Here is a 24959-nt window from a genome sequence, read left to right as displayed (position 1 = left end):
GCGGGGCGCGACCCGTAGCCGGGCGTTGGCGCATGCGCGCGGCGGGGAGCGCCGGCGGCGGCCGCCGCCGCCATGAAGTCCCGCTTCAGCACCGTCGATATCCGCGCGGTGCTCGCCGAGCTGCGGCACAGGTATCGTTCCCCCCCTCCTCCCTTCCCCCCAAAAAAAACCAAACACCACCCCTCTCCCCTCGGGGCTGTGCTTTGTTGCGGAGCCCGCTCGGTAGCGCCTCTCTCCCCTCAGTGGGGCCCGGCCCGGTGCCCCGGCACCGGGGCTGTGTGGGGCGGCTCTGCCCCCCCCCCCCTCATCTGCTCCGCGTACAACCCCGCTCTGCCCCTCCGTCGTGTCCTGCCTCACCCTTGCCTCTCTGCACCCTGAGGAGCAATTGAGTCCTTTTCTTTTCCCGTTTGCATGGGGAAGGGGCTGTGGTCTGCCGTTACTGTCCCACCCAGCCGAGCAGCTCGAATGCTCCTCACATCCACGCCCCACGGAGCTCTGATACCCGTCTGGTGTCCAGGGCAATCTGCGTGTTCAGCCCTGCTCTGAACAAAATGAGGACGAGGCTGACACCCCCCCCCTCCCCAGACCATTTCTGTGCTTGTACTGGGAATAGTAGTGCCTCATGCTGGCAGAGGGCTCTTCAAATGACTGGTTAGCCCGGAGGAGCAGACTGCTCCAGTATAACCAGTACATTTTGCATCCCTGCCACAAAGAGGAGTGCTTGCAGGAGAGAACCAGAAGCTGTCTGGGTGTGGTGGGAGTGTCAGCAGTGGCTGTTCTTGCTTCAACTTGTTTAGCTTTTTGCACTTTATCCATTAACAACAATTTCTCCATCTTTTTGTTGTTCGGCTTCCACCTCATCTCATTAATCTTCCTTTGCTGCCTCTTCAGTTACTGTTTGGTAATTTATCATATCTTGCACTTCTGTATATTTTAATTATCTCTGGGATTTTTTTCAGCTGCTCGTGTGGTTTGTCTATTGTATTCTCCAAAGCATGTATTTTCTTTTTGACAGCTTATTGGGAATGAGAGTAAACAATGTTTATGATGTGGATAATAAGACATACCTTATTCGCCTTCAGAAGTAAGAACTTCTTTAAATTTCTTTATGCTGTTCCTGTACATATGAGAACTAGATTTTTTTTTTTTAATGTATGTAATTTCTGTGGACAGGTGTGTGGCTTTTCTGATCAGTTTTCAGTAAGATTCTATTGTTCTTTGATAAAATACAGTGATTTTTACCCATGAAGTTCTTGGGAGATAGCATGTGAAGTGTGTAGTACTGCAGAAAATGTATAAAAGGCCAAAGGGGTTAGTGTAAAAACACACAATTGTCATTGTTTCTTCTTGTGGGGAGGGAAGAGAGGAGCTAGAGGTTTGAAAAGCAACAGTTAGTAAGTGATACTCGTGCCCAGGCCAAATGGGAGGTAGGGCTCGTGTCGCATCACTATCTTGTCCACTCCAGTGGTGTCTGAGAAGGGCCCTTGCTCACCTGCTTGCCTCCACTTGTGTTGAACTTTTAACTCCATTGCTTGCCAAGCATTTTGCTTGGCAAAATTACCCATAAACTTAAAAAGTGGGTGTCCTTTTGTCGCCAGGCTGGCTACCACAGCCAGCTTTATGGGTTTTGGCAACAGTGTTTTCTGTAGCTAGTGGGCGGCTGGTTTGTGATGCTCTGGTCTCATACCGGTGCAAACTGGCGTGTGATAAGGGGTGGCTGCTCGTGTACTATGTGATGAGTCTTTGTTTTGTTAACAGACCAGACTGCAAGGCCACGCTGCTGCTTGAATCTGGTATACGCATTCACATGACAGAGTTTGAGTGGCCAAAAAACATGATGCCATCTGGCTTTGCAATGAAGGTAAACTAGCCTACATTTTCTTATTAAAAAGATGTCTGGTTATCAGAAAGCAACATTCATGTTTTGTCCTTGGAGACAGAAGAAAATAGTGAAAGGATTTGTCTGGTGGATCCTGATCAAGCGGGTGACTGAAGACAAGGGAAGAGCAAATGTGGACCTGGGGTCACATTGTTGATGTTCAGTGCCTGAAATTATGAGAATTTACATTTATGAAGACTAGCATTAATCTGCTGGACATTTTCTAGGCCACCTAGACTGTTTGGAGTTTTAATCCAGCAAAGTCCTTGTCATTCCAGTTGGATTGTCCAAATTTTAAGGCCCTGGATGCAGCACCCTGTGTTAATCATGTCCTGCTGTTCAGTCTGCTGGACTGGGAGGGTTCAGATCTTGCTGCAGGCTGTTAGGCTGTGTTCCTGCAGGAAGATCTGCAGGGATGTAACCTGAGTGCTGACTCGAAGGTCTGCTTAGCATCTGGATGCAGCCTCATTGAAATGGTCAGTAAGGATGCTCCAGGGTGGCTTTCGACATGGTATGTGGGTGCAGGGATAATCCCAGCTCTCTTTGTAAAACAAACCCTTCAGATTTTAACTAGCTGCTCACTTGCTGAGCTAAACAAATACCAGTTTTTAATGGCAAAAATGATTTAATGTTAAGAATCTGGAATGATTATATTGCCTATAAATATTGAGATATTCCTTTGCTGTTTTGTCTCTGTATTGCCAAGATCAGCATTTTTACCCTTGTGGTATTTGTGTTAAGTAAGAAGTGGTCCGTGTCACAGGAGACATCTATAGCTAAAATGTCACAAGCAGGTCTGTTTGTGTCATCTCACAGACATTTTCTCCATTATTGACAGTGCCGTAAGCATTTAAAGACCAGAAGACTTGTCAGTGTAAAACAACTGGGTATAGACAGAATTGTGGACTTCCAGTTCGGAAGTGACGAAGCTGCTTATCACCTGGTCATTGAGCTGTACGACAGGGTGAGTGCAAAGCTCCACGTGTGTCCTCTGTAAGCCAGCACGTGAGCATGGCCTTCACTGATGGTCCCCCGTGGTGTGCTTGCAGGGTAACATTGTCCTGACAGACCACGAATACATCATTTTAAACATCCTGAGGTTTCGCACCGATGAAGCGGATGATGTCAGATTTGCCGTTCGGGAACGATACCCAGTCGACAGTGCAAAAGCGCCTGCACCTCTGCCAACCTTGGAGAGGTAAGTGCTTTTAGATGGTGTATGTATTGGAATAAACCCAAATCACTTGGAACTGTGAAATGCAGCATGTCTTTGCATAGTCTTTTCACATACTACAAGCCATTTTGCATTTTTTTTTAAAAAACTTATAAAAAAAAAAATTAAAAAAAAATTTTGTAGCTTCTAGGCAGTAGAATGTAGTCTTAAACCCCCTTGTTCTTTGCAGTTGCAGCTCTCTATTATCTCTTGCAGGTTAACTGAAATCATATCAAATGCACCCAAAGGGGAACAACTGAAGAGGGTTCTTAACCCGCATCTTCGTAAGTAATTGTGTTTTATTAGAAAATGTTATGGGGTCGATATACATTATGTTTAGATGATGCTGAAAATTTGAACAACTTCAAGCAGTCTCCTCCTGGGGGGTGTTGATGACAATGTGCTTTTATATATGTTTGAAAAACAACAGAAAAACCTAAGCCTTTGAAAACAGAGTAGATATTTTTTTTTTATTCCAAGCCAACTGCAGAAAGAAATAAGCGTTGCCGTGACCCTGCAGTGATGAGGATCTGAGAGTAGCTCTGCTGCAGCGCTGGCTTGATGAATTTTGCCCAGTGTCTTGGCTTTAGTGATACTGAATAGGAGATGTAAGTGTACAGTCAGGGCAAGGGTGTTATTACGAAGTGGTTGGAGGACACCAGTGCTGCCAGTCCTGGAACAAGTACCAATGTGGTAATACTGGGATGCTTGATATGTCCATCTAAGTGTTCTCTGGTAGCTGGGCAAAGCACCCTGTGCCTCGGTTTTCCTGACCGCAGAAGCAAATTTGACTGAAGTGACTTGGTCAGAACAAGTTTGGTTTATCTTCATGATTTGGCAGTGTTGATCAAGCACAGGATTGCCTGGCAGGTACCTCTGAACAGCTCAAATTGTATGATTTGCAGACCTAAGTATTACTTTCCTTATTTCTTGATTCTCTTTTTCATAACCCATGTCCCTCTCTTTCTCCATCCCGATCTCCTAAACAACCCGATGCCAATAACTTTCCCTCATTGGTCCCAGTTTTGCTATATCCATACCCGAATTTGGTATTTCTGATACTGTTATCTAGGTAACCTTGTCCTTGTGTAGCGTTACTGATCTGAATACCCAGGCACAGCTGGCCTGGCAAGGTTCCACTCTCTTCAAGGTCCACAATTCTTCCTTTCAGTTCCTGTGTGAGTTTGGCTGTTTCCCACCCCACTCCTCCTTAACCACCTGTGAAACCCAGCCATCCTTCCCACCACTTCTCTGTTTTTTGACACTTCTCACTCTGGTAATGTCGTGTCCAGCAGTTTCTCATGTTGCGTCCTGTAGTTTCTCACATCCTATGCAGTTTGGTTAACCTCGGGCCAGTGCCTGGTCACCAGCTCTGTCATTAGCTTACAGCCCTAATGAGCACACTGATATTTTCCCAGAAGAGTCTCAATCCCAGCAGCTCTGCATTTTAGAGACTTCCCATGACTGATCAGCAGGCACCTTTGAGTTTAATAGCTTGGGTTGGATTTTCCTTCCATCTATTTACCAAATCTCTTTTTGAACCTACCTGGACTTCTGGCATCCACAGTGGGTTTTTTTATGGTGAGGAGTGTCACTTGCTTACATGTCACATGAAAAATCACATCCTTTTTTTTTTTTTCTGAAACTCATCTCACCAGTTTTACTTGTCTTGGATACTCGTATTGCCCTGGTATTGGATTTGACCACTCATTTTATGTCTTAGTAATTTCTACACTGAGCAGCCTACTGCATAGCCTATGCAGCCTTTCCTTTCAAAGGATCCGTTCCAAGCCTGTGATGATGCTTGTTCCTTTCTATGTGCCTTTTCTAACTCTACCTGCTTTGAAACGGGGTAAACAAAAGTGTACATAACATTCACAGTGGAAGTGCACCATGGATTTATACTGTGGCCTGATTTCCCTTGTGTTGTTCACTAGTCCTTTCCTAATAATTCCCAACACACAGCTTGACTCTTTGTGTTCACTGACTATTGAGCTTATGTTTCCACAGGACCATCTGTTGTTAGGTTTTGATCCCAAATGAAATGATCAGCTGGGCGTGTGCTTAAGTGGGATAGTCTTTTCTCATCTAGATTATTTTTTATTGTTTTACAGTGAGTTTATGTGTCAGTTCTTCATCTAATTGCTCTGTTGCTCCATATCCTCCAGTTCTTCACAGCTGGCTGTTGTCTTTGTTGCTTAGAGGAGTTGTGTTTCATCAGCAGGCTTTGCCCCTTGCCCTTTGTTCCCCCTTCCCAGGTCAGGTAGGTGCGTGTTGGCCAGTGCAGGCCCTGGGGTAGGTCCTGGTAGAGGTCAGCTTTCCTCCCCTCCTTCCAGGATGCAAGCTGACAGTTTATATCTCCTCCCTGTTTCCTGAATTTCAGCAACGTTCTAATCCAGGCAGGGGCTATCCTGTTATTCAGTGGCAGCTTGTTTTCTCGGTGAGCTTTGCTAAATGATTTCTGGAAATCCAAATAGACCTTATCTATTTGACCTCCTGTGACCTTGTGCTTTTTAACTGTCTTGTAGTGTTATGATGCAAAATATAAAACTGCTGGCTCTTCTGTATCTAGTGTAAAGCTCTCTGCAAGTTTTAGTCTTCAGGCTAAAAAGAGTTGATAGTTTTCTAGTCCCTTTTTAAAATTGCCAGTGCATTAACCTCCTTGTGCCTCTGCTGCTAAGGCAAGAGAGGTGTTGCAAGCTGCAGTTTTAACAGGTTGGCATCTCCATCCTTAAGTTCTTTTAAACACCTGGCTGAGTACTGCATGATCCTGGGGATTTGCTGCTGCTGCTGCTTGTTTTACCTGTTGGATCCTCTGCCTCTTCCGAAAACTGGATTAGAGGCAGTTTTTCTGACATACTGCCTGCAGAGAAACGTTCCAGCCAGGGCTTCCCTGTGCCCCTGCACTCTGAAAAACTCAAGACATTAATTTAATTTTTCTGCTCTTGTCATACCAGAGCGTTCATTTTGGACCTTGGTCACTTGAACCTACTGATTCTAGCAGGCTTCCTGCTTATGATATATCTGGAAAAAGCTTTATTATTAATCTTGGTGGGGTTTTCTTCAGGTTTTCTCAAGATTAATTTTGGCCAGTGTTGCTGTGTTTCACATTCACCTGCCAGAGTTTGGTCTCCCATTTTCCGCAAGGGACACAACTTCAGATAACTTTTTGCTTTCAACAGTTTCTCTTAACTTGATGTTTAGTCATGCCAGTTGTCCTTGGATTTTTCTGGAACACTAATAATTGGTATGCATTTGTTCTGAACCTCCAAAACAGCATCTTTAAATAGCCTGCAGGTTGTTTGCAGACATTCCCTTTTATTGATTGTCTTAATTTCTTTCCTTCTAAGAAGCTTCCTTGCTTTATGTAATCTTCTCTTTTGAGCTGAGGATGCCTGTAGGAGATTTCTCAGGCTTTTGTTGAGCTAGTGTGGATCCAGATAAATTTTAGTGTCAGCCTTGTACCATGACATGCCATTTATCTAGCCAGACTGGGCTGATTAAAACTTGATTTAGCTGATTTTTGTCTGGCTTTCACCACCTCTTGGCTGTCCCTCTGCACATCAGTGTGACCAGCAGCCCTGCTCAGGCAGTTAATTCTGTAGCCCTAATACTGCACGTCCCAGATGTAGCCCTGGCCTTTCATTCCCATGGGATTGTGCTGTTTTGTTTTGTGTTTCTTCTTTTTTTTTTTTTCAAGTGGTTATCTTGTTAATTTGTTTGGACTCTAAAGATCCCGTTCGCCTTCTCTAAGGTAATCTCCGTCATTTTAAGCTTGGTGCAGCGCTGTCCCAGCGGTTGCCTGCCTTCCTTCATGTTTCTGCTTCTCAGTGTTCTTTGTTAAACTTGGTTTTCCAAGTTGGCTCCACCTTGTTTCTTAGTCTTTAAGGATATTTCTAGGAGCTTATATCTGTTTATATTTGCTGCTTCTCTGCACCCTGTTCAAATGGAGCTGCATCTGTTGTCACTCGCTTCACATTTGGCTTTGACAGCTTTTTCCTAGTTCTTTATTTGAAGCTACAGAGTTTGCATGGCTTCACGTTTTGTAATACCTTACCCCAAGCCAGGCAGTTTGCCACCCTGGTTGGGTTTCCTACAGTCTTTCCCACCCCCTTTTAGATACAAGAGTTTCGCCCCTTTTGGCTAACATGAATCCCATCCTTCCTGTATATCCTCACTCTGTACTAGACCTTTCCCAGTTCTAGATGAACCTAAGCATCCTTAAGATTGTAAGAACTCATCAGCTGTGAGCTGAGACCCAGCCAGCGAGCATTTCTGAGAGAGCCACCACGGGAGTCCTGGTCATCTCTCTGGACTGTGCCACCTGAATTTGGGACCAAAACTCCTTTGCTCTCCCCAGCCTTTCTAAGATTTGGCTGTAGTTTCACAGCCCTAGCTCGTTGAAACACTTCTCATAATTTCAGTGCGACTACAAATTTCATTGTGAATGTTTTCTACAGGTGATTATTCTTTTTTTTTTTTTCCTTCTTTTAACAGCTTATGGAGCCACTCTCATTGAGCATTGCCTTATAGAAGCTGGATTTTCTGGTTATGTCAAAATAGATCAGCATATGGAAAGTAAAGGTATGTAGGAAATAATATTTTAAAGGCTGTACTATATATATGGTAATTTTTATGCCTATGTAGTATTTTTTTTCCAAAGAAATGAGTAATCCTTAAACCTGTAGTTCTGACCATATGGTTATGTGTTCCAATATTTTTAGGTTGGGGACCAACCTTGTTCACATTAAAACTGGAATTGTGCATATATTGGAGATAAAACATCAGACTCCTCCTATAGTCTAATTGGTTTTATAATGAGATACCATCTTACACATCAGGTGAACTCTGGCTATGTAAAGGGATGTTTGACAAGAATCCTGTATAGAAGAGTTAGAATAAAAATTTTCCATTCTATTTAGCAAGCACAGTGGGGATTTGGTAAAGTAGCAGCTTTACATTTATTGGGAAATTATGTATTTGGGTAATAAAGTCAGAATAGATTTTTTTTCTTGTAATTTTTCTTGTATGCTTTATATTTGCCATAAATCAAAAGGATTTTTTACTTCCTAATGCATTATAGTGCTGTAATAAATCAACTTTGTAACAAACAAACAACTTTTCACAGCTACTGGTTTATGCTTTGCCACTGCAGTTTTATTTTTCTAAAGTGTTAGCACTTGTGTGGTCTTTTTTTCTCCTGAAGCTTGAAAGAGTTGTTTTTGGTTGTTTTTTTTATTCTTAAAAATTCCCCAAATGTAAAATGCATACCAAGTCTTCTGTTTAAAATGAACAGGAATTGCTGTAGTGAAGCACTGGGGGTAAAGGGTATGTGCTGTTTTATTTTTGAGACATGCTAGAATCCTATTTAACGTGGTTAGGTCAAACAAATTGCTTCAGGCACTTAATTGGAAGAGCAGTTGCCTGGGCCTTTTGTTGATTTGCTGTTGTGCTATTATTTATGTAAAAAATACCTTCCTGCTCTGGATTTTTAAAAATAGTCCTCTCCTCCCCACTCTCTCTTTAGAAAATATTGAAAAAGTACTTGGTGCTTTAGAGAAAGCAGAAGAATATATGACACTAACTGACAACTTCAGTGGAAAGGTGGGTCTCAGCTGGGCCATTCGGTTATCAGTTGTGCAGGAATTGCAGAATTAAGCAGGTAGGCAGGTATTGATCAGCACACGCTTGTTCCTGGTGTTGTTAGCTACAGATTTGATTCTGTGAGCTTGGGCTCCACGTAGCGATGGGGAATAAAAATTGCTTCCTTGCACTGGTTGTGCAGGAGTTAAGTAATTTACAAGCAGATATGCAGGTCCTGTGAGAATTGCATTTGTGCGTTAATAGCAGGTGGCACCGTTCGGCACATAAACTGTGCATTTATGTGATAAGCAGTAGGATAGTCCTGAGGTTTGTAAGAGAAATTCACCTTCTTTTCTGGAAGAAGTTGGAGTCAAGACAAGCGAGCAGTCAGGGCTTTACTCAGTCAATCGTACTGCTTCTGCCACAAGGTTTCCCTGCTAGAAAGATTTACTGTCTCATGCTGGTTGGTAGGTTAGCGACTAAAACTTGCTGCCAAGATAAGGGGGATCCTTTTCAAAGATAAATGCTGATGGCATATTTATGTATTCTTTTAGGGTTATATTATCCAGAAAAGGGAGAAAAAGCCAAGTCTGGAACCAGATAAACCAGCAGAAGATATCTACACGTAAATATTTGAAGTATTTACTTTTTTTTCTACTAGTCTGCATAACATAAATTAGTTTTCAGGTGATAATATCAAATGTGTATTTTACAGATATGAGGAATTTCATCCTTTCTTGTTTTCTCAACATTCAAAATGTCCGTACTTGGAATTTGACTCATTCAATAAGGTACAGTGCTTTTGCCGATGCTGTACTTAAGTGCTTTAATTGACTGATGCTAAAAAGAGTAATTAAAATATTGTGCAGAAGTTGTTAATGAAAACATAGACCTTGGAAAAGATGATTAATTTCATGGGTAAATGTTTTACACAGTTAAGGCCGACTAAAACAGGGCCTTTAAGCTACTGTTGAGCGGTGTTGTCTTTATGAACTCAGCTAGATCCCGTAGCTGAAACGTGGCCTGTGGCACTGAATGGAGGCGTGTGTTGAGCCTGTAAGGAAGGTGGCTGTTCCCAGTCCTGGTCAAACATTTTGTTAGTGGAGAGTTCAGACACTGAGTTATTGCTGGAGGCAAACAGTCATCACATTGATACTTTTCCAGTTACTTCTTGGAAAGCTTCAGGCACCTGATTTAGTATTTCCTTGAGCATTGTCCTGCCTGGTCCTTGACTCGTTAACATCTGAGGTCATTAACTGTGTGTTGTTCCTGACCTTGAACTCCAGAATTCCCATTTCACTTTCCTATCCTGCTTCTTGGCTGAATTTCTGTCGTCTCCTTCACAGCAGTGATGATACAAGCAGCCTAAAACCTTCCTCTTCCTTTGTTTTAAGCACAGTGTCTGACAACTGGAAGACCAGGAGCAGTTCTTAGGCATACTTTCTAGTTTTTTTGTGGTTTGTTTGTTTTGTTGGTTTTTTTTTTTTTTTTTTGACTAACTTATTGAAGCAGCAGGAATTCAGGGCAGGCAGGTCTATCATTGCAGTCATTTAATCTGAAGAGCAGACTGTGTCAAGCAGCAGCTTCCTTTTCATCATTTCTTAGCAAAAAATGTGGGCCGTAGTTCGGTCACTTATTTACTTGTGCATAGCCCCTGGTTTGTAGTGAGACATATCCTTGAGTGTCTTGCTAAACTCATCTCATGTAAAGGTAAAATGGAGGGAGTTACTGAACCCTGTTTTAGCATCTGTCTCCTCTTCTAGTGCTTTGCAGCCACCTCTCTTGAGCAGAACCTTCTCTGCCTGCTTGTTGCTGGTGTAAGTTAGTGCAACTTGGAGATTCTTAAAACCCATTTTGTCTTGCAGGCGGCAGATGAATTCTACTCCAAGCTGGAGGGACAGAAAATTGATCTGAAAGCATTGCAGCAGGTATGCTCTCATTTAAGAGTGAGGCAGCTGAGGTTGTGCTGAGCTTCAGATGCTTCATTTGGTTCTTGTAGTCTGGGGTGAGGGAAGTGTCATTCCTTGTTCTTTTTATAATTGCTGAGTCAGTGGTGGTCAGGGAATGGATTTCAACATTGTCCACTCCATTGGGAGTTTACAAATCTAAGTCACTTGTCTCCCTCGTCTGAGCGGGACGTGACAATAACATAGCAGTTGGTTCTGCTTGGAATACAAGTAATAGCATTACCAACAGTATTTGGGAGACCGCATCTCTTACGCTGCTGTATTTTTCTATGCTGGAATGCTCAATTGAGTGTTTTGCAGTGATTAGGTGATAAGATGCCACTTGTATTTACATTTTTCCATCTTACTTATTTTTGAAAGGAAAAACAAGCACTGAAGAAACTTGAAAATGTCCGTAGGGATCATGAGCACAGACTAGAAGCTCTTCAGCAAGCTCAGGTAAAACTGAGATTTTTTTTTTTTTTTCTTTTTTTTTATTAACTGAGAAGATACATGATGTTTCTTGGAGAGCTGTACCTCTGTATGGTCAGTCAGGCCCCAGAGTGAAGCCTGCCGTTGTCAGTGAGTGCCCTGGAGCCTCTCAGGGAGCCTGGGAGGGTTCCACTCCCTTAGGAGCACTTTGTACCTCTCTTGCCAAAATTTGCTTGTGCTGCTCTGCTTGCAGGAGTCAAGTTGGCTGTTGTCCTGTGCGATCACTTCAATGCCATTCTTGGATTTCATCTCAATATTAATTACTACTTTTTTTTTTTGTGTGTTTTTTTTTTAAAAAAAAACCTATTGTTGAGTGTGTGTTTAGCTTCAATGGGGATAAACTTTTCTCTTTCCTTAAGGAAGCTGATAAGATGAAAGGAGAACTGATAGAAATGAACTTGGAGATTGTTGATCGAGCCATCCAGGTGGTGCGTAGCGCGTTAGCCAACCAGATAGACTGGACAGAGATTGGAGCCATTGTTAAAGAAGCTCAAGCACAGGGAGACCCTGTTGCAAGTGCAATCAAAGAATTAAAGCTTCAGACAAATCATATCACAATGCTGCTGATGTAAGTACATTGCAGATCACCTGTACCAAAGGCAAGTAGGACTGTCTGCGGGCTGTGCAGGAGATGGGTATTTTTTTAGCTAGTGCATTGGTATTTAAACTGTTAATTTTTTCTTACAGCCTCACGAAGAGAACATAGTTCTGTGAGCGGAGAGGGATGCCTTCCTTTTTGCTTTAAAAACTAATAGTAAATTGGTGGCTTATTAGCTTTTCTTTTAGTATTTTTAGAGTCTGTCTGACTGTATTCTAAAACATTGGAAGGTGTCCTAAAGCAGTGTAGGTCCAAAGCTCCAGTCTTTCGGTCAGCAGTTAAGTCTCTGATTTACTCTTCTATGATACAAAATTCCCACGAGATCCCGGCCCTTTTGGTGCTGCTGACTGCTTATGGCAGTCCAGAGAAAGGCTGATGGTTCAAGACTGTGGCTGTTGTGGGCTGCAAGTTTTGATGCTGGTACTTGTAGAAAACCTGATGAGAGAGCTGGCAGTGGGGCAGTATTTGAAGTATCTTTAAAAACCTGATCTGATGCTGTATCAGGGTGTTGGAGATAAAAAAGCAAGAATTTCTTTTTTATAACTAGAAGTTTTGATATGAAATCTACAATGTGGCAAATTTAATTTACAAATTTTTAGTTACCTCACATTCAGAAATGTTAGTGTACAGGGTAAACTTGCTGTCAGGAGCAACTTCTGTGTTGGCAACTGTGTCATCAGTCTCTCTTCTCTCTCTGTTTTAGTAGCGAGTGATGATCACTTGCTGGCCAAACTGCTCAGGCAGTCCACCAAGTGCTGAATCCTGCACCCTTAGTACAGAGGACTGCGGAGATCTGTTTCTCTTTATGAAGAACATTATTTTATGCTGCTCCGTCACCTTTTGCTACACAGACTCAGTACAGCTGTATCGAGCAGGATTTCATGTCCTGGCGAGAAGCAAGTACAAATCCAGCTAGTGTGTGCTCAGCATACCTCTTTGAAAACAATGGAGCAAATACTTTTTGAGGTTTTAAACGAGCACATTGCTGTCCTGTTCAGAGAGTCCATATGATGATGTAACTGTTCTCTTTTCACGTGGCAATCACACACAGAATGTTTTGTGTTTCTTTTACTTGATGAAAGTAGATCTTCAGAACGGTTCTTCTTTTTATGTCTAGATTTTTCGCTGGGTTAATAGTATGGATGTGTGCCTTTTGATAGAAGAAATTGCCTTGGAAGATGTCACTTTCTTGGGTTGGAAAATTTGGACTCTATCTTCTGCTTTTGTTTTCTTTTTGGCTGCCTCCAAGACATAAACAGCTTGCATGTAAGGCATCCTGGGGCCTTCCTGTGGCTGCACAGTGAAAATGGTTTAAGGATTCCTTAAGCTGTTTCCAGTCTTCATGAAGGAATAGAAATAAGAGAAAATAGAATATAAGAGAGAATAGAAATAAGGAGTAATAGAAATAAGAGTAAAAAATAACCCGTTCTCTTAATCATATGACGTTATGTGTTTTTTAGGAACCCGTATGTGTTATCTGAGGAGGAAGATGAAGAGGATGCTGCTGATTTAGAGAAAGAAGAAACGGAAGAACCAAAGGGAAAAAAGAAAAAGAATAAAAACAAACAGCTGAAGAAACCTCAGAAAAACAAACCATCCTTAGTTGATGTTGATCTCAGTCTGTCTGCATATGCCAATGCCAAAAAGTAAGGTTTATGGGGAACGTGTGCTTTGGTAGTAGAAGTTTCTGTATTCTTGCAGTTGCTAATGATAACATCCCAGGAAGGGCCCTGTGTATACCTTTTAAAAAATAAAAGACAAAAATTGAAATGGGTATTTTGCCCTGAGCTCTAGGACGTGCATTTTCTTGATCCAAAAGCAGTATCTCACTGTTGCAGAGCAGCTAGTCTCTAGGTATTACATTAATTTAATTTATAGGACAATCCTGCACAGTGACACATGGAACAAAATGGCTGTTTCTGCTCCACAGTGACCCCAGCGCAGTGCTCGGTCTGCCTGAGGAGGGGGCTTACTTCATCTGGTTGCTTTTCTCAGGTGAAGATGAAGCCAAAGATCTAGGCTAAAAAAAAAAACCCTAAATCTCAAAACTGGATGCTTAATGGCAACTGTAGAGGACCACGATAAGTACATTGTAAAAATTAGTGAATCTGCTGGGATTTCAGATGTAAACAAACTTGTGTTTCACAGGTACTATGATCACAAAAGACATGCAGCTAAGAAAACACAGAAGACCGTAGAAGCTGCAGAAAAGGTATTTTTTCTTTGTTTTTAGAAGATATTTAAAAGCAAAGTCCCTCTCTTTGGTAAGTGGAAAATCCCAACCCTGGTCTTAAGTAGCCCTAATGAGAGATGAAAGGTAAAAAGAGCCAACCAGGGTTGTTTCATTCTTGAGCTTCCAAGCTGACCGAACAGAGGATGGCAGATCCCTGCTGTATCGTCTGGTTTCCACCAGTAGCGTTGTTGTGAGCACTTAAGACAGGAGCTGGTGACAGAGCAGTGCTTGGGGAGGCCAGAGTGGGAAATGGGGGGAAATCCTTACAGTCAAAGAGCTGAGAATCTCAGGGGGCCGCTGTCCAGGGCGGAGATTTATGAAGATTTTTAGGGCAGCTGTCTTCCACGTGCATGAGGGGAAGGCAGGCCCCTGGGTAGCAGTATGTGGAGCGCTCCGAGAACGCTCAGAGACATTTCCTACCAACTTCCCTATTGTTCAGCTAGCAATTTTGTGATTGCCGTGCTGGTGGATTGCAATCATGCTTTCTGTCTAAACAGGCATTTAAATCGGCTGAGAAGAAGACGAAGCAGACGTTGAGGGAAGTTCAGACAGTTACCACCATTCAGAAAGCGAGAAAGGTCTATTGGCAAGTACAGTTTCATTGTCCTTATCTAATGTACTGTGAACGTGCGCAAATTTAGAACGACCGTGTCAGGCGGAGTGTTCACTAGCTTAGAAATGGAGCTAATTATGATTTCTAAGCACCACACTTTGTACTGAGCCTCCTTACAGCTCATCCTGTTGGTGCCTTTGCCTGGGAAAGTTCCTTCCAGGGGACTTGTAGTTTATCTGAGTTTTTTGCTTTTAGCACAGCTAAGAATATAGGCTTAGTGAAGATAGGGAGCTTCCCTGTTAGTTTCTGGCAGCTCAATATCTGAAACAGCAACAGTAGATTTTAAAAAACAGACAAAAAAGAACACCAAAAGAAAAAGGCAGAGCTTTTTATAGTCTAATAACTGAATTATTAAAATAAAAATAAACAGAAGGACTTTATAGTTACAGTACTTGTTATTTCGTCTCAAATATTGTTGGCAGTGATGTTGTATTTGTACTTGGCCTTGTTTTTATGGCCCAGACATACGGATAGATGTGAAACTATTTGCAGTGTCTTTTGTAAGTTGTAGGTGCTAAGATGGATATTCTCAGTGTTGTACAAAAAAAATACCTCTGTGATGTTCTGTTAGTTCCAGGTGTTTTTCACACAATGGATTGATGTAATTTGGCAGGTTTGAAAAGTTCCTCTGGTTCATTAGTTCTGAGAATTACCTTATTATTGCTGGAAGAGATCAACAGCAGAATGAGCTGATTGTAAAGCGGTATCTTAAACCAGGTGAGTCCGATTAAGTGGTGTATAGCGGTTTTTCTCTCATTTTTCAGTTTTGTAAATATACAAGAATGACACGGGAAGGTCTGTTTGCTTTGTTCTTAAGTCGGGTCTTGGGTAAAAGGGGACTTTGTGTTCTGGAGACTGTGTCTGTGTGTGTGTGTCTGTGTGTGTGTGTCTGTGTGTGTGTGTCTGTGTGTGTGTGTCTGTGTGTGTGTGTCTGTGTGTGTGTGTCTGTGTGTGTGTGTCTGTGTGTGTGTGTCTGTGTGTGTGTGTCTGTGTGTGTGTGTCTGTGTGTGTGTGTGTCTGTGTGTGTGTGTGTCTGTGTGTGTGTGTGTCTGTGTGTGTGTGTGTCTGTGTGTGTGTGTCTGTGTGTGTGTGTGTCTGTGTGTGTGTGTGTCTGTGTGTGTGTGTGTCTGTGTGTGTGTGTGTCTGTGTGTGTGTGTGTCTGTGTGTGTGTGTGTCTGTGTGTGTGTGTGTCTGTGTGTGTGTGTGTCTGTGTGTGTGTGTGTCTGTGTGTGTGTGTGTCTGTGTGTGTGTGTGTCTGTGTGTGTGTGTGTCTGTGTGTGTGTGTGTCTGTGTGTGTGTGTGTCTGTGTGTGTGTGTGTCTGTGTGTGTGTGTGTCTGTGTGTGTGTGTGTCTGTGTGTGTGTGTGTCTGTGTGTGTGTGTCTCTGTGTGTTGCCCGTGGAGTGCTGCGGGATAAGAGTAGGTTGGACAGACGCCCATCGGGAGCAAAGGAACTGATTCTCCCTGAAGCAACTGGGATGAACTAAAAGGCTTCTGTGTCCTCTTCCCATCCTGCTCCTTGCAGCCAAAGTAGCCGTTTCCAACCGGTGTTAGAAACCTTTGCTCAGCTTGAGTGATCTGTGTGGTTACCACGTGTTTGGCTGATTCGAGTCGCTTCTTTTCCAGGGGACATATACGTGCATGCGGATCTCCACGGAGCTACAAGTTGTGTGATCAAGAACCCATCAGGTACCTGCTGCGGGGCTGATGCAGGAACTCGTAGAAGCCTGGGGGCACTCTGGTCTCTATTTGCACGTCTGAGCCCGGCCCGTCGAGCCGCTTCCCCCCCCCCCTCACAGTGGTACTTGGCTCCAGCAGACGTTTCCCGTAGGATGAGAGGCATCAGTCCCTCCGAGCTCAGGTTGTCACTGACTGCTGCCGCTTCCCCGCTACGACTGGCTGCTTGCAATCGCTCAGCTGAGCTCCTGGTGGGAAGGAGGAGCGGAGCTGCGCTCGCAGAGACAAGCATTAGTCACTGGCAGAGGTGGCGGTGCGCGTGCTTGCTGCTGGCCGCAGGGCCTGGAGCCCTGCTGAGACTTTTACTGGAGGGCAGAAGCAGTTTGGGTGCCGCTCTCAGCCGGGAAGCGTTAGCACAGCGGGAGGGATTTCGTGGGAGAGCAGCTCTGCAAACCCTGCCCGTGCCCCGTGCTGGGGAGGTGGTGGAAGCTGGCCTGGTGTTGAGGAGCGCAGTCACTGCTCGGCTGTGGGGCTGCGCTGAGGAAGGAGCAGCGGCACAGCTGGCTTCAGCCTCTCTTGGGCAGCTGTGAAGAGCAGCCGCTGACGCTGCTTCTGCTCCGCCTGTACTGCCTTCAGGCTTGCCCAGGCCGTGTTATCTCTGCCTGGAAAGCCCACACGCTGGATTAGGGTGCATGTGGAAGTTGGAAAATTTCATCTGTTGCGCGTGGATCGTGTTCACTGGTGTCTTGGGTGTTTTCTTTGTAGGTGACCCGATCCCTCCGCGAACGCTGACGGAGGCAGGCACGATGGCCCTGTGTTACAGCGCTGCCTGGGATGCCCGTGTTGTCACCAGTGCTTGGTGGGTCTCCCACAACCAGGTAAGGACACTCGTGCATGAGCTTTGCAGACAGAACATCTGAGGGGATTGGTGTGCGACTGCAGACAAAGTGTCTGTGTGGGAGCTGATGGATGTGGGTGAGACTTTTGTCTCTGGTACCGTTCCTTGCAGGTTCTCCCTGGCTCTGCCACGTTTAGGGGCGGGGGTGGAGGGGTAACCTCTGATAGGACACGCACATGGCAGAGGAAATGTTGCAGGCTTGGCTTGTTACTAACAGAGGGAAAAGACTTTTATTGAAAATTATGTTTTCATTATTTTTTTTTTTTCAGTTGCGCTTCTAGCTTGTGTATTAACTGCAGTCTTGCTATGCTTACCATCAACTCAAGTGTAAGGGTGGAGACACTACATTAAACTGAAACTTGCTGTGCCTTTAGTGTTCTTATTTCCTGAATAACCCAGTTACTCACCCAGGACTTCTAAAACATATAGTGCCCGTAGTGTGTGATTGAATTGAAACATCTCTTAGAAAAATACTTTACAAAGGACGGAGAGAACCCCTGGGATATGGAGTCCCACAAAGCTGTTCCCATAAGTTAAAAACGCAGCTTGGTTGAATGTTCCTTTTGTTAGTGCTGTTATTACACAGTGCTGGCCTTCTACGACAGGGACTCTTTATAGTATATCATGATTTTTCTTTTAGGTTTCCAAAACGGCACCTACAGGAGAATACCTCACTACTGGGAGCTTCATGATCCGAGGTGAGGCACAAAGGAACAGCGTGCTTTCGACATCAGGCGCTTTGTCTGAAGAAGCTGCGGTGTCCCGCAGCGGCGGCGGCCACCTGAGCTGCCCCCCTCGGTGTGGCAGCCAGGAGATCCCCCTCTTCCACAAATCTGAGTGGTTTAGGCAGAGTATCAGGCAGCTGCAGCAGCATTTCTAGCTGAGCCCTGGACAGAAGATCATTTAGCTAAACTGCTTTTGAGTTTCTCCTGTTCTGTTGTCATGCAAGAGATAGAGCAAGCCCTGGTGTAATTTTTTGATAGCCTAAAACCTCTAATAAAAATGAATTTTGAAAATACATCCTGTAACGTAGCTGTTAAACCCCCTCATGAGAATCTGCCTTTTTTTTTCAGGGAAAAAGAATTTTCTTCCACCTTCATATCTGATGATGGGCTTTAGCTTCTTGTTTAAGGTATTGTTTTCTCTGTTCAGCTCCTGCTGGCTTTTGTAATTTCGTTTGAGCTGTAGGAGGCTTATTTTCTGGTTCGTGCTTATCAGTATATTCCCAATTCCTTCTTGTCCCACTGGGACAAATCCCATAAAACGTTACTCGCTGAAACTTACTTTGCTTCCATTGCCATTTTCCCCCACTTTGCACCGTCTTCTTTTAAAACAGACACTGTGAACATTACTACCTCAGCTAGATTTTTATACGAGCTCCGTTTGAAGTATATTCATGTTTAAGGAGTCTGCTGGTCGTGCAGCTCTGTGTGCCTCCTCACTAGCTGTACTTTCAGGTTGTCAGACTTGGGTTTGCATGTGCGGGTTTAGTTCTCTGGCCTTTTGAATGGCAAAAAGTGTTCAAAGGGAAACAATCAGGCTGAGTCAGGTGTTGTCTGAATGGGCTAGTGAGCATCACTGGAGCTGGTACTGGCCTAACGTGAAGGTGCCTCTGTTGTTAGGTGGATGAAAGCTGTGTTTGGAGACACCGAGAAGAAAGGAAGATCAAAGTACAGGATGAGGATCTGGAAATGGTTTCCAGGGGTGCCAGCGAACTGGCGTCGGAAGAAGTGGAGCTGTTAGGTACGGCGGATGGGACCGGGGTGCTGACAGATGGGACTGCTCGGCGTTTGGCATTTAGTTCCCTGCACTCTCTGAGGGGCCGGTGGGGCGTTTCTGATGTGAACTGTGTTTTCCTCACCTGTGTGCCCCAGAAGGAGGAGAGAGCAGCAACGAAGAGGAAAAAGCAGAGTGTCAGGAAGCACCAGAGGATGGGGAAGCCGTATCTGAGAGTAATCGTGATGAGGGCGTTGCTGACCTTGACCAGGGCAGAGTAAACACACCTCCTGCACCCAGGGGTGACTCTGAGGAGGATGACGGAGAATCTGAAGTGGAACGTCGGGAGTCAAAGAGCGAAGTGAAGGAGGAAGAGGTAAATTACCCAGATACAACAATCGACCTGTCGCATCTTCAGTCTCAAAGGTAAGTGAAGAAGCAGCTGCAGCAATGTGAGCACTTCTGAGGATCTCCAGGCTGTTAAAATGCTGCCCAGACAAGCGCTGGGAGGAGTTCCCATCCCTCTTTCGACGCTCAGCTCTGCAGGCTCCCAGCGTGCAGCGCAGCGAGCCTGTCGCGCAGGAACACCGCCACCCTGCGTACCGTTCCCTGCCATTTCCCTGCACGGCTCTTCCTTGTGGGCTGCTTGCTTCAGACCCCCCTCCCAAAGTACACACACACCTGCACACAGTGGGGTCTGGCTCTTTCACCGCTGCTACTCACCATTTTGGCCTGAGCATCCCTTGACCACCCCGCGCTGATTTTCCTCCTCAGGAGGTGGCTGCCCCTGTTTTCTTTTGAGAGCTGTTCAGACTTGAGAAACCTGAGTCATGAGCTGTTTGTGCTCTGCTGAGCTGGTGCTGAGTTACTGCTCTGCACGTGGCTGTGAGATGGGCCCGCCTCCCCGGGAAGTGGCACTCCTTACAAGGTGTAAGGAGATGGGATGGAGTGGGTGGAAATGGGCAGCTCTGCGGGGAATGCCACAGCTGAGCAGGGGCTGCGTGCACGGGAAGCTGAACATCAGGGGCTCCTTTAGCGCGTACTGTACCCAGGCTGTTCTTTGGTGCTCGTGTGTGTGCACGAGACGAGCTGGCAGAGATCCGAAGGCTTGTTTTGTAAACTGAATCCCAGCGTTGCTGCCCTTTCCCATTCACCAAAGCTGGGATTTTCAAGAACTAGAAAGCTGAAAGCGCTGCAACCAAGTCAGCCAATGTCTGGGCTGGGGTTGAGGCGTCCAGGGTTGATGAGGTCCATTTCGATTTCCCCACAGATCCCTGCAGAAAATCATCCCCAAAGAGGAAGAACCCAACTTGGTAAGGTCCCAGCTCAGATCTTTGTCAAAGAGCAGTGTGAACTGCTGCTGGACACGGTGTGCTCTAACTGCGTTTTGCTTCTTAGAGTGACAGCAAGTCCCAGGGGCGAAGGCATCTGTCTGCCAAGGAGAGGAGGTGAGAGCCCCTTTGTGTTTGCTGCGGGATGAATGCCTCCTCCCCGTTCACCTCCCACGCCTTGCACCTCCCAGTTCGGGCTGGTCCATGTCTGTTGTCCGTCCTGCATTTCCAGTGCGGGTCCTGCCTGCAGGACAGCGGCTGCTCCTCTCCTTCGGGAGTGCCAGTTGTGAACAAACAGTTTCTTGTGTCCTCGTGGGCTTGGGAGGTTTTACTGAGGAGGGGTTATTCCCAGTGTACGTGCCTCAGGTTCCCGGGTGGCCCTGTGGCAGGGAGGCGGGGTGGTGATGCAGGCAGAAGAGCAGCAGCGTCTCTCGCCGCAACAAGAGGCAGTGTGTCAAGTGGTTGTTTTCCATAGAGAAATGAAGAAGAAGAAGCAGCAAAATGACTCTGAGAACTCGGAGCCGCCTGAGGAGAAGCAGAAAGAGACGGAAACGCAGCTTCCCCCTGCTCCCCACGCCACCAAGGCTGCGCCGGCCCCTCAGCCCATCAAGCGGGGCCAGAAGGTGGGCAGGGACCAGGTTTACCCTCGGGTTGAGCCGTTGCCATGTGAAGTGTGGACAGAAATTCCAGATTTCTGTCGCTGCCTGGCAGTTTTTAGACTCTTGGGGGTGCTCTTAAGTGGTTTCGGGGTGAGGGTGCTGGTCTCTTAGCATTGAGCGCGCTGTGCGTTCCTCACTGAAACCAGTCCCTTTGTTACTGGTGAGCTGCTCTGAAAAGTTCAGGAGACCTGGAAGGAAAGAGCATTTGGGGTCAGCATCTAGGTGTTTGTGGAGGCAAAACTCCGTAAAAGTCGTTGTTTCGAAACTTGTCGGTGTGGTTTGTTCTGCAGAGTAAAATGAAGAAGATGAAGGAGAAGTACAAGGACCAGGATGAGGAGGATCGGGAGCTCATTATGAAGCTGCTGGGGGTGAGTGAGAGGAGCTGTGCCTTCCGCTGTGGCGCGGTCGCTGGCTCTGACCACCTCTGCGTCACCCCAGTCTGCAGGGTCAAGCAAGGAGGAGAAAGGGAAAAAAGGGAAAAAGGGGAAGACAAAAGAAGAACCGGCGAAGAAGCCACAGCAGAAACCCAAGGCCGTGCGTCGTGGCGCTGGAGGGGGCAAGGAGACTCTCCCAGCAGGAATCCTGCTGCACGAGTCGCAGGAGCCAGCCCAGGAGGAGCAGCAGCAGGAGGAGAAGGTGAGCAGCGCTGTGGGGAACGCTGAGCCCAACGCCGGGGCTCCGGGGGCGCGCGGAGCCTCGCCAGGCTGCCCAGGATCCGGGGAGCTCGGTGCCTCCCACTCGGCGCAGCTGAACTGTTAACTGAGCCCTCTCCAGATCTGGTTGCTGTGAGTCAGTGTCTCTGAATCACAGCCCATCTCCCTCCTCCCGGCTCGGCGTGTGCCACGCGAATTTGAGTTTTAAAAGATATTCCTCCCCTCACCCACATAAAAACGCTCTTCTTCCCTTTGCTTTAAAATTCTTTTTGCAGTGAGAATGTGGCTCTCTGTGTACCATTGATAAAAGAATTTATTGTCTCCAGGGGCTGGGGGAGAGAAAAAAAAAAAAGCAGTTGTGTGCTCATTTCAGCTCTGATGTCTCCTTTGTTTGTGTGTACAGGAGGAACAAGACCAGGATCAGCCGGGAGCTGAGGTAAATGCTCGTCTTCGAAGCTCTGATAAGTGCCGAGGAGGTTTTATTCCCGCTCGGAGCTGTTGGGCTCCTGGGGAGCAGGGACACAGCGCTGTTACACGTCCCCTTCTTGCCCATGACTCTTTGACCCCACCTTGCTCGTATTTTTACAAAAAACATAACCTCTTTCTGTTTTCCAACCCTGCTTATCGCGTGCATCCGCTATAGAAACTAGGGGCTGGCTAAATTGAAGTTTGTCTCTTGCCTTTGCCTCTGGAGGTATCTGCAGCCCCCAGCAGCGGGGGCTCTGGGCGGGAGGATGGCACAATGCCATGCAGGGCGAGTTGCTCTCTAGTCTACCCGTTTATTCACACATAATTGCTTCCAAGTTTGCTGTAATTACAGGCTGTGGGTGTTGCCCAAGGTTGGGAATAAGTCAATTTCTTTAAATTCTTGAACGAAGGACGATAACGGTTCTCTGGAGAGGGAAGCTTTCGGTGACCCTGTGAGATGTAACAACATTTGAGGGTCCTGTTTGGGTCATTTAAAACTAAATCCACCCTGTGTCCCAGGGTGTGACTGTAGCAGAGATGGGCAGGGGCGCGCGGTGGCTCGGTCACTCGAGGCCAGTGATAAGATGAAGCTGCATTTCGTACGCTCGGGTGACCCCATCCCGTGCTTCAGCTGGACGGGGAGACCCTTCCCCTTCCGCCCCCAGTAAAACCGGTAGGTCAGGGCTTGGAGAGACGCTGTCCCAGCACAGCTCCTGTGTCTGCTCAGGAGGGCGAGGCGCTGCTGGACTCGCTGACAGGCCAGCCCCACCCCGAGGACATTCTGCTCTTCGCTGTGCCCGTCTGTGCCCCCTACACAGCCATGACCAACTACAAGTAAGTGGCAGCATTTTCGGCCGGAGCGGGGGAGGTTTTGGTGGAGCCTGCCCTGGCCGAGGGCGGCCCGCGGGCTGCTTACGGAAACCTTTTCTTTATGAAGGTATAAAGTCAAGCTCACTCCAGGCACCCAGAAGAAGGGGAAAGGTACTGTATTAAAGCACTCGAATCCTTTTCAGTGCTCTACCTATTGAAGCCAGCGCGTTTTTACGTACCCTTTAAATCCTTCCTATTTTATTTATTTTTTTTTTTTTTTTGCAGCTGCAAAGATTGCCTTGCATAACTTTATGCAATCCAAAGAAGCTAGCGCAAGAGAAAAAGACCTCTTCCGCAGCGTGAAGGTGACTCGTTTTGCTGCGTAGCTCCTCTTGTGCAAATGTAACAGCAGAACGTCCACTTGTGCCATTTTGGGGGGTTAATACTTCCAAAAAAATGTTGCTGTGTTTTTTCAGCAGCGTTGCACTCCTCAGTAGCGCTGGGGAAGCTGTGCTGCTTAGGCTGGGAAGAATCATTAGAAATTGAGCCTCAGGTTTCTGTATGGTGTCGCTCTTGATCTAAAATAACGTATCTGATGAGAGCGTCTTCCAAGAAATCCTTTGGTTTGGGGAGGGGAAATTCCCCCTCACCGTGGCGTCTGCCTGCGCCTCTCCCCCGGCAAAGGTAAAGGTGGTGTCTCTCTGCTCAGGTCTCAGCTCACCTGATGCAGTTTTTTCTTCTGCTCTCTTGCCGTTTCCTCCATTTCCTTCTCGAATCAGCCCCAGCAGCCGTTCCGGCCCTGCCGCCGGGGAGAGGGCTGGCTCCTTGCCGTGCTCTTCGCCCGGTTGCCACCACCACCCCCTCGCTCCTCCCGCTGTGACTTTCCATCTCCGGGTGTTTATTTCTCCTTTCACATCAGCGAGCCCCCGTCTATCAAGCTGCTCTGTCACAGCCGCTTGTAATAGTCCACTGATCAGAAATATTAAATAGCAGCAGACTTAATGGTGATTTTTTTTTTTTGTGGCATTCTGCTGAAAAAAAAACCCCACAATTTGGGGTTACTGACCTTGAAGCGAACAGGTAGTGCCCAGGGAACTGACCCAGCCCAGCGGAGCTGATGTGTGGAAGCTGCACAGAAAAACCATCACGTCTTTCATTAATAAAACATGGAACGAGAGGAGCCTGACAGCAGAGTTGTTCCCTCTGGGGGAGAACCGGCAGAAACGGGCCCGTCAGCTCCTGCCAGGCGGCTCGGAAGCGCTAGTGGGGTGAGGAAGATGTTTGTAAATGCTTTTCTGCCGTGTTCAGTTTCTCATCTTTAATCTTTTGTAGGATACCGATTTGTCAAGAAATATTCCCGGTAAAGTGAAAGTGTCTGCACCTCACCTCCTGAACAGAAAAAAGTGATGCCCTACCTGGGTTCCTCACCCCCGAACTGCTGCTGCTGCGCAGTCCGAGTCCAGCACCGGCGGCTGGGACAGACAGACAGACTGACCGACCTCCCCCAGCTGCCCTTCACCTGACTGACTTCAGCTTCCACGCTAGCAGGCAGCCGGGGACCAGCTCCTGCGCCGTGGCTTAGATGGACTCTAACAACTCGATACAAATAGCATCAAAACACGCGAGTAAATTGCTGGCGCTGGCTCAGCGACGTCACCTCCCGCTGTTCCTTCTCTCGTGCCCTCCTTCCCCTGAGTTTGCTGCAGCAAAACTCTCTGCTGTTGTTTCTTCCTCAGCCCCCGCTGCCTTCCTCTGAAGGGAACTGGAGTTTCTAGTAGGACAGTTTCAGAGCAAAATGCTTCATTTCAGAAAAGGTAGAAGTTTATTTTTCCCCAGGCGTGCCTGGGGCGGGAAGGAGCAGTCCCAGCTCTGGAGTCCCAGCTCCCTCCAGCACGGCCCAACGGTGCCACGACACGATTTACCCCTCTGGAAGTGAGGAAGATGCAGGGAAGAAGAGCTGGGGCTTGAGGGTCACAATAAACCCCCCGAGCTCAGCTCTGACACTCTGCCCCCCTCCCAGCACCAGATAAACCCTGCAAAAAGAATCCGGCGCAGGAATTACAATACAGGAATTATTTTGTTCTAGAAGTCAACGTTTTTAATTTTTTTTTTTTTTTTTTTTTGAGGACAGCTTAAACATGATTTCAGCCCCTGTCCCCTGGGTCACCCGGAGCCGAGCGCTGGCCCCCTCC

General features: G+C 46.4%; 1 protein-coding gene across 5 annotated transcripts; it reads left to right on the top strand.

The window, feature by feature from the left end:
• The first annotated feature begins 24 nt into the window (after window positions 1-24).
• On the top strand, window positions 25-24855 carry NEMF (nuclear export mediator factor). 5 transcript variants are annotated; one of them, XM_042799291.1, is made up of 33 exons: window positions 25-131; window positions 1016-1084; window positions 1759-1861; window positions 2718-2843; window positions 2929-3077; window positions 3309-3376; window positions 7590-7676; window positions 8620-8696; window positions 9230-9300; window positions 9391-9466; window positions 10541-10603; window positions 11003-11080; window positions 11473-11681; window positions 13172-13357; window positions 13860-13923; window positions 14442-14530; window positions 15171-15274; window positions 16182-16244; window positions 16998-17110; window positions 17771-17828; window positions 18204-18262; window positions 18753-18873; window positions 19008-19272; window positions 20117-20159; window positions 20245-20294; window positions 20653-20800; window positions 21127-21204; window positions 21275-21472; window positions 21893-21925; window positions 22685-22791; window positions 22895-22938; window positions 23053-23132; window positions 24100-24855. In XM_042799291.1, exons 1-33 carry the CDS (start codon window positions 73-75, stop codon window positions 24172-24174), a joined length of 3213 nt encoding a protein of 1070 aa, XP_042655225.1. In that variant the 5' UTR covers window positions 25-72; the 3' UTR covers window positions 24175-24855. The 5 variants fall into 5 exon arrangements, 4 of the variants coding, with proteins under 4 accessions (XP_042655225.1, XP_042655224.1, XP_042655227.1 ...); XM_042799290.1 differs by having other exon boundaries at window positions 19005-19272; XR_006165929.1 differs by lacking the exon at window positions 22895-22938 and having other exon boundaries at window positions 19005-19272.
• The last annotated feature ends 104 nt before the right edge of the window (window positions 24856-24959 follow it).

This window comes from Tyto alba, unplaced genomic scaffold (genome assembly GCF_018691265.1).
Source record: "Tyto alba isolate M040663 unplaced genomic scaffold, T.alba_DEE_v4.0 Super-Scaffold_29, whole genome shotgun sequence".
NCBI classification, from domain to species: domain Eukaryota; kingdom Metazoa; phylum Chordata; class Aves; order Strigiformes; family Tytonidae; genus Tyto; species Tyto alba.
Note: the sequence above shows the minus strand (reverse complement) of the source record. Positions and strands in the feature narration are given on the sequence as shown.